Source organism: Fulmarus glacialis, unplaced genomic scaffold (assembly GCF_000690835.1).
Source record: "Fulmarus glacialis isolate BGI_N327 unplaced genomic scaffold, ASM69083v1 scaffold45142, whole genome shotgun sequence".
NCBI classification, from domain to species: Eukaryota; Metazoa; Chordata; class Aves; order Procellariiformes; family Procellariidae; genus Fulmarus; species Fulmarus glacialis.
This window is the reverse complement of record NW_009200594.1, coordinates 1-17,138: the sequence shown is the minus strand read 5'-3', so window position 1 is coordinate 17,138 and position 17,138 is coordinate 1. Positions and strand designations below refer to the sequence as shown.

The window sequence follows — 17,138 nt, the reverse complement described above, 5'->3', positions numbered from 1 at the left end:
CTTAATGATTCTATGATTCTATGACTCTTAAAAAGAGGTGGGGAATAATATTTAGCAGGAGCATTATGCCAGTAGAATAGGCCTGATCCAACTCTTCAGGTTATTAGAATGTAAAACAAAATTTTCAGCTGAGGTAAGTCACTCTGAGAGGAAGGAAATGCAATAGAATCCTTTGACTGAAAATTGTGATTGTACATGAGAATCAGTGATTTGAGAACTTTCTGCATTAATTGAAATAAATATTAGAAATGGATTCCCTGTAATATTTTCTAAGTAACAGTAAGTATTATTGTTACTCTGTTTTTTTTAGGTAATGAAAAACACAGTATTCAGGTTGCTCCTCAAAAAGAAGATGGTGAGCCTACACTACAAGACATGGCTGTACTTATTGAACAAGTCACTGGAGTTCCAGTTCCTTTTCAGAAACTGATATACAAAGGTAACTTATAAATCTGTCAATGTTTCTTGTAGATGATACCTTTCATCTTAGTCACTTTCAGGTGTCCATGTTTTGAATGTCTTCAAAAAGACATTCTTATGCCACCAACTATATTTTAACTGATTTTTTTCCTCTCTCGTTTTCTATTTAGGGAAGTCTCTGAAAGAATTGGAACAACCGTTGTCAGCACTTGGTGTTAAAAATGGTTGTAAAGTCATGTTGATTGGGAAAAGGGTAAGTGTTGCCTTTGGACCTTTTTTTTTTCCCTTCTTAAATTACCGTCATTTCTGTCAGTGATTCGGCTGCTGAACACAGAAACAGGTTATGACATAAACCTAATCTTATATACCTACCTACAAAGTTGAGTTCAATCTCATGTTGTACTGCAAATAACTCTGCAGTTTGTACATTTCTGAAATTACATTGTTGACTGACTTCTGCCTTACTTTATTGACAAACTTCTGTCTAATCTCTTGCTTGTCAGTGCTTATGAACCTTCCGTGCACTGATGACCTTATCTAACCATCTAATTTTTCTCGTTAAAAAAAAAAAAAAAAAGCTGTAGCTACTGAGTCTGCTGGGTTATTTCTAGTGAAATAACTTGTGGTTAGCTTTGCCAAGTAGAGGACAAGGTAATATCTCGTGATATAAATGATACCTCTACTTTAAAGATGCTAAGCTAACAGAAAAAAATTGTTTGCACTTTTCCTTTCTCCCTTCTAATTCATCTCATTTGATGTGTTTATATATATTGCCACTTTGACTGTATTTGCAATTAAGCTTTGGAAGAAGCTTATTTGATAGGTATTAAAATATGGAAAGAATAACCACAGTGTAGTATGTATTTTAAATCAGCAAAAGCTTTTTTATCTGTATCACCACTATTACTGCTTTTTTAGCTGCATAGTGACTCTGTTTGTTCCATAGTTGTGAATGTTGTACTTTTGAATACACAGAATAGTCCAGAAGAAGAGGCTGAATTAAAAAAGTTAAAAGATTTGGAGAAGTCAGTGGAGCAAATATCTAATAAATTAGAGGAAGTTAATAAAGAATTCACAAGTATCCAGAAGGTATGCCAGTTTTGTATCATTTTATATCTTTGAAAAAACAGTTTTGTAGGTATATATATTTTAAAAAAATACCGTTTAAAGATTTTGTGTAGTCAATAATAAGCTCTTATTGCCCAAGGGGCCCCTCCTGACTGTTCAAGGGTCCTGTAAAATTCTTACTGAATTGGAAAAAGGTAAATATTGTTGCATATTGAATAAATTATATTCTTTAGATCTAGAAAAACACAAAGAGTTCTCTCAAAGTCCGAAGGAGAATCTCTGTTACTTGTTTAATCTTTTAAGTAAATCTAGCAGATCTTACATTTAGCTTTTCAAGGATTGATAGAATACAGATTGAGATTGGAGTCCCTATCATACTTGAAACTACAGAAATAATAAAAGATGTTTTCTGCTGTGGTGGATTGACAGATTTTCTAAGCTGAGTATTCTGTAGGGTATGGAATAAGTCTGTCTTTCCTTCCCTCTTTTTCCTCCTCAGGGATTTTTAGCAAAGGATCTCCAAGCAGAAGCGCTAAAACAGCTGGACAAGAGGATAAAAGGAACTGCAGAGCAGTTCATGAAGATCCTGGAACAGATTGATGCCATTGTAAGTAAACAACCACAGAAGAGAGTCAAATCCCAGCAGAAACTTACTGTTAAGAATATATCTTTCTTGCAATTTATTTGATATTTTAAAATACTAACAAATTTATTTTGGCTTTGAAAATTAGTTAATTGGTTTGCTCGTTTTTTCTTCAATATCCAGCTCTTGCCCCTGTATGTCTCCAAAAGGCTACTTGGCAGCATCTATTTCTAAATGGTGACATTAATGCCTGTGTATGCATCCCCATTCTACAGAAGAGCTTCATTTGGGGCAGCAGCCTGTTAAGACTACATGAAATGGGTATCCTTTACTCAAGTTTTACCCTTTTAGTTTGTCTTGGCAAACTTTCATGTTAAACTTCATGGTAACAGTAAAGGTCTGGAAAAAAAACCAGATACACTTTGTATTCTATATTGCTTAAGAACAAGGAGATCCTGAAGACTGAAGAATTTGCTGGTCAGTCGTGTGTGGACTGACAGTACTTTTGTTTGAGATGCCTGCATACTGAGGACTGGATTCTTTCTTTGGAATTTACTGGGGTATATCCAAGTGCTTCACAGTCATTAATGGATCATAACCTTACAGCATATTTCCAGAGTATAATATATGTCTTCCTGTATCATGTAGTAGCTGAGAGCTAGGTGAGAATAAGGGACTTGTGCAGAGATAAATAGAAGATTATGGCAACTAGGGTATTTCCTTATGCTGTTTCTCTGTCTGCTGGTCATTCTCTGTAAAATTCATTATATAATTATGTTGCATATCATGATCATAATAATCTGCTCTGAAAGAAAAATGCTGCTTTTCTGTGGTAGTGATATCTTTGGGTCTATTCCTTTGCACAGTGACCCTTTATGGGATTGTTTCAGAAAGATTCCCTGCAAATGCCTATAATTGGTGAACCAAATGTAGTTTAATTGATGGACACTTTTTTTTTTTCAGGAGACTAAATCATAGAGTAATAATTTGAATTGGCCATCATCAAATGCTATACAGTATGGATGTGTTCCTAGGAATGGTGGGGAGCTCATTAACTTATTTCCTCCTTTCATACTGTGCACCTTTAATGGTAAATTAGCCTTTGCTGTTTGTTATAGCCAACAGTTCTTAAATACTTTTTTAAAAAATTTTAATATGCTAAGTATTTTGCTAAGTCTTAAAATTTCTCTTTCCTTTTCTGCCTCATATAGAGGAAAATATTTTGCTGACAGTTCTTGAATGCTGTTAGACATACAGACTTCGTGTAACCGGTTCCCTCTTTGAAGTGGCAGATTTACTATGTGTTATCATGAAAATAGCAATAAGGTGACAACTCTTTCATTTGGATGGGATTAAAGTTTATTTCTGTTCTCTTCAATTTCTGATACTAAGTACTATTTAGAAAAAAGTCAGTACTTGTATGCTGGTATACAGTTCTGGAACCCAGCAAGCAGCCTTGAAAAACCATTTTCACTGCTTCCTAATTAATTCAAACTGAGTTTCCCAAGTTTACTTTTGATTCTGGTACTTTTTGCATGGCTTAAACAGAAAGCATGCTATTATCTATCTCCTTATCCAAAATACTCTAAATAGTACTGGACAAGGGACTTTTAGATTTAGTACAAGATTTTAGAAGACTTATAACCTGGTGACTTCATGTTTAGATTTAGGAAATGATGGAGTCCCTGTGCCTCAGTTTTGCCTCTTGTGGAGCAGCCAGAGCTAAAACTAATTATAATTAGTACCTTTTATTATTTGTAATAGTTGTTTTTTAGTTTGTGGTATAAGAACCTATGACACTGACAAGCCTCACGTTTTTAAAGCAAGAAATAAGTGAGAGTTTTTATTACCAGTCATTGAAGTTAGGTTACACATACCAAAGTCCATATTTACTTGTTTTAATAAAAAAAGGCGGCTGGGGTTTTTGACATGAAAACTGAACTTCTGTGAAACTTCTGTGAAATCTTGCAGATGAGATGCGTGTAGTTGGGTGGAATCTTTACATAAAATGTAGCTGTTCAGTGTACTGGTATTACACCAGATCAAATGAACAGGCCACCAACTTCCTGAGGTATTACTTAGCTGTACTGTAGTTGTGCAACATACAGAGGTAGCAACACAGGACGGTAATGAGGTATGTATATGAACAATAAATGGGTTCCACTGGAGTAAAAAGTGGTAAATAGAAATGCAAAGCAGAAAAGCGTAAAGCTTCCAGAAAGTATTTTATCTGTGTCTCAGAATTGTTTTATACAGTAGTTAGTATTAGATGTGCTATTGATTCATTCAACAACGTGTTAAAAAAAGGTAAGGGAAAAAAGGAGTGACTGAGAGAGCTGTTTTCTGCTAAGACAGAAGAATGGATACATTGTAGAAGTGAAGTATACAGCAAGCTCAAGCTATAAATATTCCAGTTCCTTTCTTTGGCAGAATTGTTGTGAAAGCCCTTTAAAGTGTCTTGGCTGTCATACATTGTTTGGATCAATCAAAAACATCTAGCTGGATAGAAAATGAGATTTGTATGGCTACAGAGAGCTAAGGGTGAGGAAGCCTGCATATTGTTTACTATCTATTCTAGGGGTGTCACCCTCTTACTGTTAGCAGACAAGCTCATTAATTAGAGGAGCTGAGTTTGGAACTAATCTCCTTTTTACTAGACTCCATGTGTTCAACAACTATGAATTTAAAAGAAGTGATTCAGGAAGCGGTGAAGTAGGTCGGTAGTCATACAGTATTGGGGTGGGAGAGAAAAAAATACAGTGTTGTCACTGCCAGAGGCGTGAAAGGAAAGTCTTGAAGGGATGCTTTTGGGTAGAGTAGCTGTAACTTAAACACATTTAATGTTAAAATGTTTAAATAGCTACTGCTTCCACAGCAAGAAGGGTGAAGGGATCTGGTGAACATCTTACAAATTTTTGAATGCTGTGACACAGTCAGATGTTCCCATAAGCCACAGATCTTTGAAGTTTTCTTCAGGAGGAACACAAATTGAGTCATGTTCAACAGTTGAAGATTTGTGTGTGCGTATCACCAGAAATGCCATTTATTTCAGCAGTTAAAACATTTGGTCCAGGAGGGAAAAGTCAAAGTACGCTACTTACTACAAATCTCAGTGAGTAGAACACAGAAAATCCTCAACTTGATCAGCTGGCACAGTTTTTTAAATAACTGAAAGGCTTTTTCAAGGAAAAAAAGGAAAGCTTTCTGAGATCAATAGGAAAATTTAACTTCACAGTCATGACACTATGTACTTCTTGTGAGCCTGCTCTAATTTACATGAAGTCTGTCACGGATATTGCAATCTGAGAGATTACTTTGTTCTCATGATGGTTTCTTATTAAATGGCAGATTTATAATCTAGAAAGACAACATTGCAGAGAACAGATTGTTCTAACAATGGGAAAAAAAGCTTTCTCTTCTGAAATACCAGTCACTGATTTTTGCTTACATAAATTCACGACAAAATCATCTGTCAAATTGCATGTATCAGTATGAGGACATTGATAACACTACTGACTCATAATTATGTTCTGGTGGCCTGTCCTCCTTTCCTGAAGGATTTTTTTTAGTTATTATTCCTCCGTAAAACTTACTTAAATTACTGTGCTGTTCTAATGAAGCTTTTTTCACTGTCTCCTTGTCCCTGCTTTACTTGTCATCTGGTAAATCAATACCAAATTAACATTTTAAGGATTAAAAGAAAGAAGTATTCTGAAAAAAACATCGTTGTGCCTGTAACAAACATTTCCCAGGCTTCTGGGAAGTTTTGCCACTTACAATAACGTGAGAACTTATTACTAAACCTTTGAATTTATCTGGATAAATAAACATTTGATAAACATTTCTTATTATAATTGTTAAATCTCTTAGCATGAATAATAAACAAAATCAAAGCTTCAGGGGACATTTTTTCTAAAGCACAAGGAGCGTGAAAATACTATCATCCCTCAGTGAGGGTAGAGCGCTTAGTTACCACTTCTGCATTCAGAAAATCCGTTGACAAATGCTGCCATTTAATAGCTGCTTTTAAAGAAGCTGCTCAGATGTCTACTTAGATGAAAAAGATTCAGTGTCAACGTAATGTGCTTACCCAATTTGCCAACTTATTTAACAATAAGTTAAAAAATAGTGAAGGGCTGGTAGTCAATAAAAACTAGACACTAAAATACTATACGTTGTTTTGGATTTTTAAAAGAAACTAACGAAGAAGCTTCCTGCTAGATGGATGGGGTGTCAGCAAAAAATCCTTATTTGCAACTGATTAGCCCTGTGTAGCAGAGTGATTTTTATTTTTTTTAAGCAATTTGATAACAAACCGAAAATGTTTCTAGCTATTATTGCTAGTGACTGCTAGTGTAGGAGATTGCCTATTTTAAGAAAGGTGTCCCTTTTGGTTCTGGTAAGATAGTCATAAGTAATAAATTTAACTAGCATTTGGTCTGTTTATTAACTGACTACACTGCTATAAAGTGGATTCAGGCATCAGATATTACCTACTGGGGTCTATGGTTTGGGAAATAAGAAATAACCAAAGAGGAGAACAAAGATGTGGTGGTAACACTAAGCTCAAAAATTGTTATCGGAAGCACTTCCAAAACAAATGGAACTTGAGCAGAGCTGAAGGTGATGTTCTGTGGCGAAGGGAGGTGATTTTATTAGGAGATCAGCTGAGAGAGGGTAAAGAAATGACAAGAGAGTCTGTGTTTCGTAAGAAGCAGTGCTCAGGAGAGAGGGATGTTGGGTTCGTAGTTAAAAGAACACTCAAGACTAGAGAGGATCTAGAGGCAGGCAAATGCACACACATGAATTTATTCCTGTGTAAACGGTGATTGGTTTTAAGGATTTCTTATATAAAGCATGAGCGTTGTGCATACAAAAGATGATGTAACGTGTCTCTGCGGTGCATCTTGTCACTGTATCTGCAGGGTGAGAACTCTTGAAGAGATGTGGTTAAGCAACTTTGAATTCAGGGGTATGGGGTGGGAGATAGTCACCGGTAACAGGGGGACTCGGGCTCTGTTTCTGGGTGGATGGGGGGAGGATAACCTGTGGCCTGGAGTTCTACAGAAGTTGCTGGGGTGGAGCCAGCACTGCATCACTTCTGAAAATTTAAGACCATACAGACCAAGGACTGTGAGACCTGAGCAGGGTTTTGTCACAGAGAAAGCACAATGCAAAGAGGAGACCTGCTATAAAAGTAAGAATATGCGGTGCAGTAGAAAGCCATATACTAATGCAAATTACTGCTCTGCAAGCAATGCTAGCACCAAAACGTAGATTTGGCAAGAGTTTTGCATAAGCACTGCCTAGGCTTAAGATACTCCTTCTTTAATTAAATTTGATTTTAATTAAATATTGAAATGTTATTGTGACTTAAGGTTTATTGCCAGCTTCACCTGTTAAACCCTGAATAGTTGGACAACGTATTCCTGGAGAGGAGACGTAAGCTGACTAAGGTAAAACAGAGAGACTGTGAGATTTAATTTGATGTTAAGATGTGTAAACTTTACTAATTTAATTGCAAGACACCTTTTAAGCAGCTTGGTAAGTTAGTACATTTAGGCCTTCCAATTCCATGTCTCTGCCAAGGGGATTACAAGGTGTGATTTAAAAAAAAAAAAAAAAAAAGGTGTGCAAGCAAACATAGGAGTTTGCACGCACAGATGTAATTAAAAAGAGCAATTTTGAAAAATGTTGTCAAAAAATAGAAATGGTCTGAATGTCTTCTGTATACTCAGATTTCAAAGTTTCCTCCAGTTACCGATATCTGTTTTAGAAACAGACTTTATGTGGTAAGTCCAGCTGGAGTTCCCTGTCTGCTATTGAAAGTTAACTTAGGCCTGTTTTGATGATAGAAAATTGTAATTTGCTATTTCAGATTGGTAGGAATACTTGAATAGGCCAGAATCTCTTTCAGAAAGTACAGCCTGAAATAAGTACTCAGCAAAGGGAGATGGGCAGTGTAACTGAGCTAGTGCATAATTTCATTTTTAATTTGGTTATTAAGAAATTCCAAGTCATGGAAAAATTCAAGGCATAAAAGAATTTCTTTGACAATGAGATAACATCTTCATTTTCTGGTAAGAATCAGCCATTAATAATTAGGCCTAACCCATCTTTGTTCTTTCAGGCTATTACATGTATGGAGTCCAAATACACTCTTTATGTTAAATGTTTCTTGTCATATTTTGCTAATTTTAAAAAGTGAGTTGTGTTGTTGAAAACCAAGGGAAAATTAGGAATGTTTTCTTGTGTGATTGCAGGGTTCTATGTCTAAGATCCCTTAGAATACTTCGTATAACTTTATAGTATTTTTTTAAACTTTTTTTTCCCTGTGACAACTATAGATACTCCAAAGGCCGGTTTTTTTTATTTGTGAACTAGAACTGGTGTTTGAAGAGAATTCAACCACAGCTTTAAACTAACTTCTCAATTGTTTTGCAATGTCTTTGGAGCATTCAGTTTCTGAAAGAAAAGCATGTAATACAATCTTTTCACAGTGTCCTGCTTATTGGGACGAGACATGTGGTTTTAGCATGCTACAGTGAGCAAGGGCTTATTGCAGCACACAATACTAGAAAATACACTTTGTGAAGACCGAAGTAGCTTCCAAAATGAACAACTGAAAAAAAGCTGTGCTTTGGAATATGGGCATGTGCCACTTGTAAAAAGGAGTTTTCATTTTAGGCAGACCGTTGTTGAAAATGTAGTAACAGCTTCTGAACCTATCCTGTGCTGTAAATCCAAGGACATAAGGCAACATTACTTAAACGAAGAAAGTGACCAGCATAGAACAGGCTCCTGTAGGAGGATTTACATTGTGCATGACAGATTCCTGGAGTTAACCTGGTAACTTACCTTCGAAGCTACTTCTCCTCTTTCTCACAAAATAAGAGGAGTTGGAAAGGATAGATAGGTGATGGAACGCATCTTAGGACCAACTGAAGAGTGTTTTTGGTATTAAGAGGATTAACATCAATTTAAAAAAAACCAGAACAACCAAGCAACCAACATAACTTTTAGTTTTTAGATACTTCTGTCCCTGTTTGTGAGATAACACTGCACCAGTTTGCATTTGGAAGGGTATCTCCCTTAATCCACATGCTCTCTTGTGCCTCTGATACTGATAATCATTTTTCGACCTGAAAGAAATATGTTCAGTTTCTGGTTGTTTCAGGAGGTGCAGTCTGACATAAAAGCTCTCTGCAAAGGAGATACGTTTTCTGATCTTGAAGGGAAGTGTTAAAATCTGATACGAGTTTTATACAGCTTAACAATGCTGCTGTATGGGAAAACTGGTACTGGAGCAACAGAAATGGAAGGTGGAACTACAGGAACAGAAGATTCTTTCTCTTACTCATCTTCCAAAAGCAAACTAACAAAATAAACCAAAAAAACTGACCCTAGGAAGAGGTTAGCGTAGTAGTAGTTACTCCCACTTCCAACTTTCAGATTCTCCTAGGAGACAGGAAGCAGCATTGTGCATTCCTTCTTCCAGCTGAGCGTAGAAGGAGTGAAAGGTATTTTAAACTAGAAGTTTACGTAGAAGTAAAATGTAAGAACGTGTCCCAGCTCGCTCTGTTGCATGCCCATTTTCTCCTCATCCACGGTTCTGGGAATGCGTGCTAAGCCTGGTGATTATGATTTCTTTGTCTGATATCACTTACAGTGTGCTAATTACTGCACAAATACTGGAGCAGTGTGATCCCTGAACTTCCTGGGATCTCAGTGATGCCTATAGTTTCACTTCCATGATGGACTGTTTTTTAGTGTGGAATCTTGTGTATTTTTAACTCCTATATTAGGTTGTGTGCAAGACTCCTATATTTAAGACCGTGTGTGTTGGGCTGGACACTAAAAGCAAAGAGCATCTTTTTTTTCTTTTTTTTTTTTAATTGTTATCAAAGATTATGTATGGAAACCTCCCAGTGGGGCTTGCATTTTGCCTGAAATGAAACAAAGGGTAGTATAGGGAAACCTCTATTTTTTATATGGCGTTAGGGTGGAAAATAGAAGGTATACCAGTGAGAAACTCCCAAGATTTTTACGCATTTTCAACAGTGAGAGCATCATGTTTCTAAGAATGTTCACATAAACTTTGTATGATGATAATAATCTGTTTTACCTGTTTCAAAAAAACATCATAAACCTGAGCACCATTCCCCACCAACACCCCAATTTCACACTGCTCCAAAAGGACAAAGCATATAACATTTGCTAAGATGACGTACATGAATATATTGGGTGATAGGAGTATGGAAAATGATGCAGTTTGAATTAAATTAAAAGTTGTCAGCATGTAACACTTCACATCTGCCCTTCCATGAGTAGATTGCAGAGAAGATCAGATGCACAGCATAAACAGACTGGCAATGCCTGCATAACTAATGATATGTTCTAATGATGGCAAGTGATTGAGTTAATGTGTTCGTAAGGAATGAATTAATCTTACAGTCTCTGAAAAAATCTGAAGTTGAAGCTCAGCAGAACAGTAAACGTAAGCCACAGTAGACAAAAGCAGTGTGTGTAGTTATTGCTGTATGTTACCTAAAGATACGTGGTAAATTTGCTAGCTCAATTCTTTGTAATCAGCATGTTGTATCCCAGACTTACTGAATTTATGACTTTTTCTTTTAAATTCTTTCTTGTGCAATCATCCTCACTGAGCAGGCATGGCATTTTCAGGATGCCTGTTAAGAGGATTCTTTGATACATTCAGTTTTTGCTGTAAGGTTAATACGTTAATTTCAATGTTAAGCTGCATCAACTTGTTTGTTTATTTTACTGCAGAACCTGCCAGAGAATTTCAGTGATTGCAAACTGAAAAAAAAGGCATTGGTGAAAAGAGTTCAGGTGAGTATTTTTATTTTTTTGTTTTGCATTAATGCTGGGTACTTGTATACCAAGAGTTTGTGAAAATGAGAGCTGTTTAGAGCTTAGATTTTTTCAGTGTTTGTTCTTACATTGGTATTTCTTATGACCTCCCTTTAAGAGGTATTTAATAGCTTTATAAAACATTATACAAAAATACAGATTTTCATAGTTCATGCTGTCTTCAGATATTGTTTGTAATTTACATTGGTGGTTGGCCTTACGGCTGCCCGATGATGTAAAGTAATTCTGATAACTTGTAAAGAAAACGGGATGATTCCTCCTTTGCCATATCTTGGTGGGCTGGAGTAATGAGTGAGGAGGTCTGGGCACAAAGATGCAGTCAACTGTAACTCCTGTGGGACCTTGATAAGAGGTGTTCTTTGGAAAATTTAGCTTCTGTTGCAATATACGAACTTTCTATGGATGGTGTCTAAAGTAAAATCTGTACAGAAGAGCAGTTGTGCTGGGGTTGGGGTTTTTAATTGCTTTGCCATTGTATGATGCTTACAGATTCCTAGGCATTGTTTCCTTAGAGGCCTTGAACTGAAGGTTTGTTGCTAAATACTGGAATTTATCCTTACTCCCTCCTCCCCCAAAAGCCAAACTTCCATAAATGAATAGTAATGCTGCTCGTATTACTGCTTTTATTTGTATTATGCTAGCTTCAGTCACAGGTTAGACTCCTGAAAATTATTTGTGAAAGTACCTTACATTCATATATGGAGTTGAAATGTTTTGTCTTTTACTGTAACCTTATTAAATACTTTCTATAAATGTTTCCCAAATTTTTTAAAATAGACATCTATTTTAGAGGAAGTCTTATCAAGAAGTACTTCATAATAGAAATGTTTTTTGTTATAGCTTTAGGGACAAAGCCCTTTGTACTCTGTTACAGAGCTAAGTTCAGATAATGCAAATTCAAGTGAAGATGGTTGCTGGCGTAGCTATGTTATATGGGGCTCTGAACATGCTCTTGATTCCATGTGCCTAATCAAAGCAGCAAAAGTTTGTAACAGAGGTACGGCTATAACCCTCATGGCAAGCTACTAGAGCTCCACTCTTTGAGTGAAGTTATTGCAGAAATAAGTGGGGCTTTGTATAAGAACTGCTGTTAAAGCATAAAACAGACTCTGTTGAGCAGAGATCAGAATTATTCTTGTGCTTTTATAGGCACGGTGTTCTGCAACTGTAGGTTTCAGACCAGAGCAGTCAACAACAATTTGTTTTTCCCGAGCAAAGAAACAATGGCAAGTTATGCTTTTTACTCTCAAGTATTCATGAAAGCGAGGGGGAGCTATTAACTGCCTTCTGTTGCTGGCAATCACATATCTTCCAGAATGGGGAGACAGATACAAAACACTTGTAGGCAGCAACTGCAGTTGTTACCACCTTGACTTTTGCTGCTCTAGAGGGAAGGAAGTTTCTTAATGTCACTTTAACGTAAAGAACATTAAATATCTGGTTTGACTGTTAGTCTAGTGCAGACATAGCACAACTGAGTGCAAGACATGTATAGATAGTGGGAGAGTCTGCTCAGAAGCTACAATGTACTCACATACATTGGAATTGGCCTAAAAGAATTTATTGGCTTAAAGTGCTGGCGCATTGTGCTGTGTACAGCACAAGCAAAGTGACCGGTGGCTGCTGGCTCTTAATTGCTGTGTGTGGGTTGCTGTACTTGTAAGAACTTGTGGGCAGGTTCTAAGAAAGCTTAAGGTGCTGTGGACTGCCCTTTTTGGAAAGGAGCCTTCTGAGGCACACCAGCTACTTACTGAAAAAGATGAGGGTTTATGTTGCCTTGTAGTCCTGAGAAATAGAAGAGGCCTTGGTTTAATGAAAGCTTGTTTTAGATTTGACTGAGTAGGTTTGTCGTTCCCACCCTTGGCTACAGAAGTATGTGTTTTAGAAAGGATTTAAAAGTCATGTTCCAAACTGAAGCACTAACTTGTCTGAACCTTTATGATCCTTATTGTTGTTTATGAACTTTGGATCAACTCAAAGTACTTCAGCGGCAGACTGGTGAGGATGGGCAACCACGTTGTTGCGTTATCAAATACCATGCTTCTGTTGGATTCTGGGTAAACAAAATTGTGAATAAGCTACTATTAAAACTGAAATGGAAGGTGGTTGTTGAGTTGGCTTCTTCAAATTCATGATGGAATTTGCAGTTTCTGTTCTTAAGAAGCATTTACCATTGCTATAATTGCATCCCCAATAACATGTTTGTTTCTTATTCTCAGGTTTTTCTTGCCCAGTGTGATACCATTGAAGGGAACATTGGTCAAGAAATGGACAAGCTACAGTCAAAGAATTTGGCACTGGCAGAATGAGGCATTGCCCTACGTAATTAGGAAACATAATTGCTCTATGAGCAAGAAGAAAAGTTTGCTCTTTGTTTTGGAGCACGTATTCAGCTCTTTTTTTTTTTTTTTTTTTTTCCCTTAAGCCCAGTCTGTTAGACTGGTACTAGTCAATCATTTCTTGCTGGTTGTCTGTTTGCCGCTTGGTTAGACCTATTATTTTGAAAAGAAAATCCTTCCTGAAGAATTGCAGAAATAATCTTTGTGGTGAATTGTTGTGTATCTTATGGACGAATGTTTAGTTAACTAAGTTACAAAGTTTGCAGTGATGGGCAATTTTGTCTGATATGTCTTTGAATTTATTTACAGCTCAAATCAAAGAAGGTCTATAATGGTACAAGTGCCATAAGTTGCAATCGTAGGACTTCAGCTTGATTGAAAAAGGCAAACTGAGACGACATCTGGGAAAGCCGAACATTGTAGTAGACGGTTCAGAGCAATAAAAAAAACCCTATGTATTTGTATCTACTTAATGTTTGTATGCATTTATAAATATAAGAAAGCTTGACTATAAGGGAGTCATACCTATTTTAGCCTTAAATTGTCATAATAAATGGCATGTACTGTAACATGTATGGTACTTAATTTTGAGTGGTGCTTTAAGTTGTTACTGAGCTCCTTGATACAGATGTATGTTTTTTACATAGATTTCTGATGTACTGTGGTTTTTATAGATTATTCTTATTTTTATTGTTTGTGTTCTGCCTTGAGTCATGGTGGGAAATGAAATGAGATTACTCATGCTGCTCATATACCAAGGATTCAGTTCAAGCAAGGTATAACTAAGGAGCTATTTTGAAAGGTTTTTTTATACTTCTTTTCTGATTTCACTGAATTCATGATGCTGTATTTAATGGAAAATTGCAGTGATTATTTCTACTCTGTTAAGGTAATCAGTGAATTTTAATAACATGTTACAAAGTGACACAACTTTATTTTAGCAATGACATGCGACTGAGGATTGTGACTGATTCTCACAGTCTGATATGTGCCATGCTTAGCCTTCTCTGTTAGGTGAAAAATAAGCTTTTGCAGGAGATAGTAACTCTCAGCAGGTGCAGCCAACTTTGCAGTTGTTGGTCAGAGCCCATAGCTAACGTACCTATAGTGGGAGTTGCTTTTTCACTGATGCTTCTGGTCGGTAGATCGGTCATATATGCAGTGGCTGATGAAGTATTGACTGGTAAGGAGCCTGTTTCTGTGGGGAAAGAAAAGCTCTTTTGATTCAAATGAGTCAGACTGAGGATGTTTTAGAAATGGCCCTTAGGTAGTCAGTCTTTATCCATATGTGACTGTTTTAAGATTAGCTGTCCATTCAAGATAAAAATAGGAAATGCGTGTAAAAAAAATGTTAACTTCTAATAAGTTATAAACCTTAAATAATACCTAAAGTATTATTATTAAAGTATTATCTTTGATGTTTGTAATTGGAGGAGCATTTCTTTAGTGAAAAATGCCATTGGACAAATGAAGTGATAGCCCTGCATTAGAAAGGGTTACTTTTATTCTAAAAATGCCTTTTGACCATACCAAGGTTGGAGTTGCCATATTTTTTGCTGTTAACCAGTTTCTCCAAGGTTGTATTTTTTCTATATGTAACTCTTTTCTCAGCATCTGTGGAGGATTTTAAGGTCTAAACTCCTAGGAAGCTTGTCTGTCGTGTTAGGAAATGGTATGTTTGGTAGGACTGTGGATATTTTTTCCTAGGCTACTAATCTGGTCATGCTGCATTTTCCCAGCACTTTAAAGTTAGGAGGAAGAAGAGTTGGTTGTAGCCATTTTTGTGAAGCCCTACTTAGCTTGGTGCTGCTTTTGGACCAGATTCAGCTGACTCTTAAGCCACCAGCAACACTGTTGCCTCATTCAGGGGATGCAGAATTACCCGCTTTCCTGTGCTGGAAAGGATCCTCACCCTCTCAAATATAAGTCTTCTAATGCATTGAACTTTCACAGATGCCTGTTTAATAAGCAAAGTATCCTCTTATGCCCATGAAGAGAACTGGGAGCTGTGGTCATGGCTAGGACTGTGTCTAGTTTCTGCTGCTCCTTCGTATTTTTCTCTCTTGGGCGAGAACACTAAGGCTATAGGCAGACATTGTCTTCCCAGCCCTCCTTCCCAGAAACTGCTGCTTCTTGAGATGTGCTTGTGTGAGTACATCCTCAGCCTGTCTCAAAGCCAGGTGGATTAACTTTAAGATGTTCTATAGTAGATCTTTTGATAATCTGGTACTTTGAGGCAAAGAGAGTGATGATGAACCTCTTCCACCAGCGCATTTGGATTCAGCAAAGGGTGGGTGTCCTGAGCTGAAGTTGCTTTACAGTGGTGACTGCTGGTATCAGAGTGTTTGGTTTCTAGGACAAAAGTATGTGTATGAAGACAAACTTTTGCAGGATAAAAATTTTTGTCTTCCAAATATAAAAATGAGTTGATTCGTTTTGGAAAAAGGATGGTTGTATTTAGAGTTACTTAAGACCTCCTAGAGTGGATTGACTTTTATACTTAGTTTTGAAAAAGGAGCCCTACACTTCATTTTTTTCATAATAGCCTTAAGTTTCAGTGAAAGCAAACTTACGTGCTTTTGAAAAGTGCAGCAGACTACAATTGTGGGAGGAAGGGGAAGGAAGAGGAGATTTTAAATATTTTTCAGAATTTTTAAAGATCTCAATCAAGCTTAAGATATATTCTCACTGATTCTGTAGTCTAGGTGTACTGTAATACCTATTTTCCTACTGAATCATTTCCCCACCTCAGCCATCTGCCCTGATCATGTCAAAAGAGAAGTGACTCCCTTTTGCCTTAGTTGCACTTGCCCCTCCAGTTGCTGTATTGCTCCGGCTGGGTTTACTCACCTGGGATTTGCTATCGGGCAAAGCGTCTTACCACGAAGTTTGTCTTTTATGAAGATGGAAATCGAATCACACGCTTCCCTGCCCTCCTTTCTCCCCCAGCTCCCTATAAGCTGCCACGTGAGACGAACCAAACGCGATGTTCAGGGAGCTGCAGAGCCTGGAGCCGCAGGATGGCTTGCTCTCTGGGAACTGCGTAAAATACGCCGCTTGCAGTGGCGTCCTCTGTGACCAAGTCCTCCGAAGGTAATGTCGCTGTAGACCTGGAGTCACGCTTTCTTGACTTTTAGCGGTCACTCATGGTTTGGAGTGGAGTACTTGACACCGTGGAACTTGGGGCTAGATTTTTTTTTAGTTATTTTATTGTACTATCCTAAATGAAAAGGTAAAAATAAAATATGGAAAGTTCTCTGCTGTCTGTGGTCATGATGCGGTTACTAAATGCTGTAGATGTGCTGTAGGTGGGCTGTATTTTAGCGAGGAAAATGCATGCTGCTCTCCGTGTCGCAGCGTGCTCCGTGCAGGCGAGTGGGAAGAAAATTACTACATAAGCGAGAAATCAGAGGACTGAGTTCCCATGACAGAATTTGATTCCCCCCACTATTACGTTGCTTTAAAAGAAGAAAAAAAAAAAAAAGTTTTTTTTTTTTTTTTTTTTTTTAACAGCGCCTTTCACAGTTGTGTTGCACACTGGGGGTTTCTGGATCCGGGTGTACGGGATGTACTGGGTTTTTTTATTATTTTTTACTTATTTTGGGTGGGTTTGGGGGCACTTCTTAGGGAATTTATTCGGAGACTGGATTACAGTGCCTCTCTAGTTCTGATGGCCTCCAAAGGCTTAACTACTGAAAAACCTGATAAAGCCGGAGAATTTAATTCTGCTCCACCGTTGAGATGATTTTATTTCTGCTCCGCCTCCTCCTCCTGCCCTCCTCTGCGGGCCGGGGGCGGGCCCGGCCCTTCTGGCCCCGCCCCCAGGCGAAGTC

General features: G+C 37.4%; 1 protein-coding gene across 1 annotated transcript; it reads left to right on the top strand.

The window, feature by feature from the left end:
• Positions 1–310: 310 nt before the first annotated feature.
• Positions 311–13,950, top strand: BAG1 (BCL2-associated athanogene; the record flags this gene model as incomplete). Its single annotated transcript, XM_009573656.1, has 6 exons — positions 311–439; positions 591–673; positions 1,396–1,509; positions 1,988–2,095; positions 10,862–10,924; positions 13,186–13,950. Coding segments are annotated over 6 exons (587 nt in total), but the record flags the coding sequence as incomplete, so codon positions are not given.
• Positions 13,951–17,138: the final 3,188 nt, after the last annotated feature.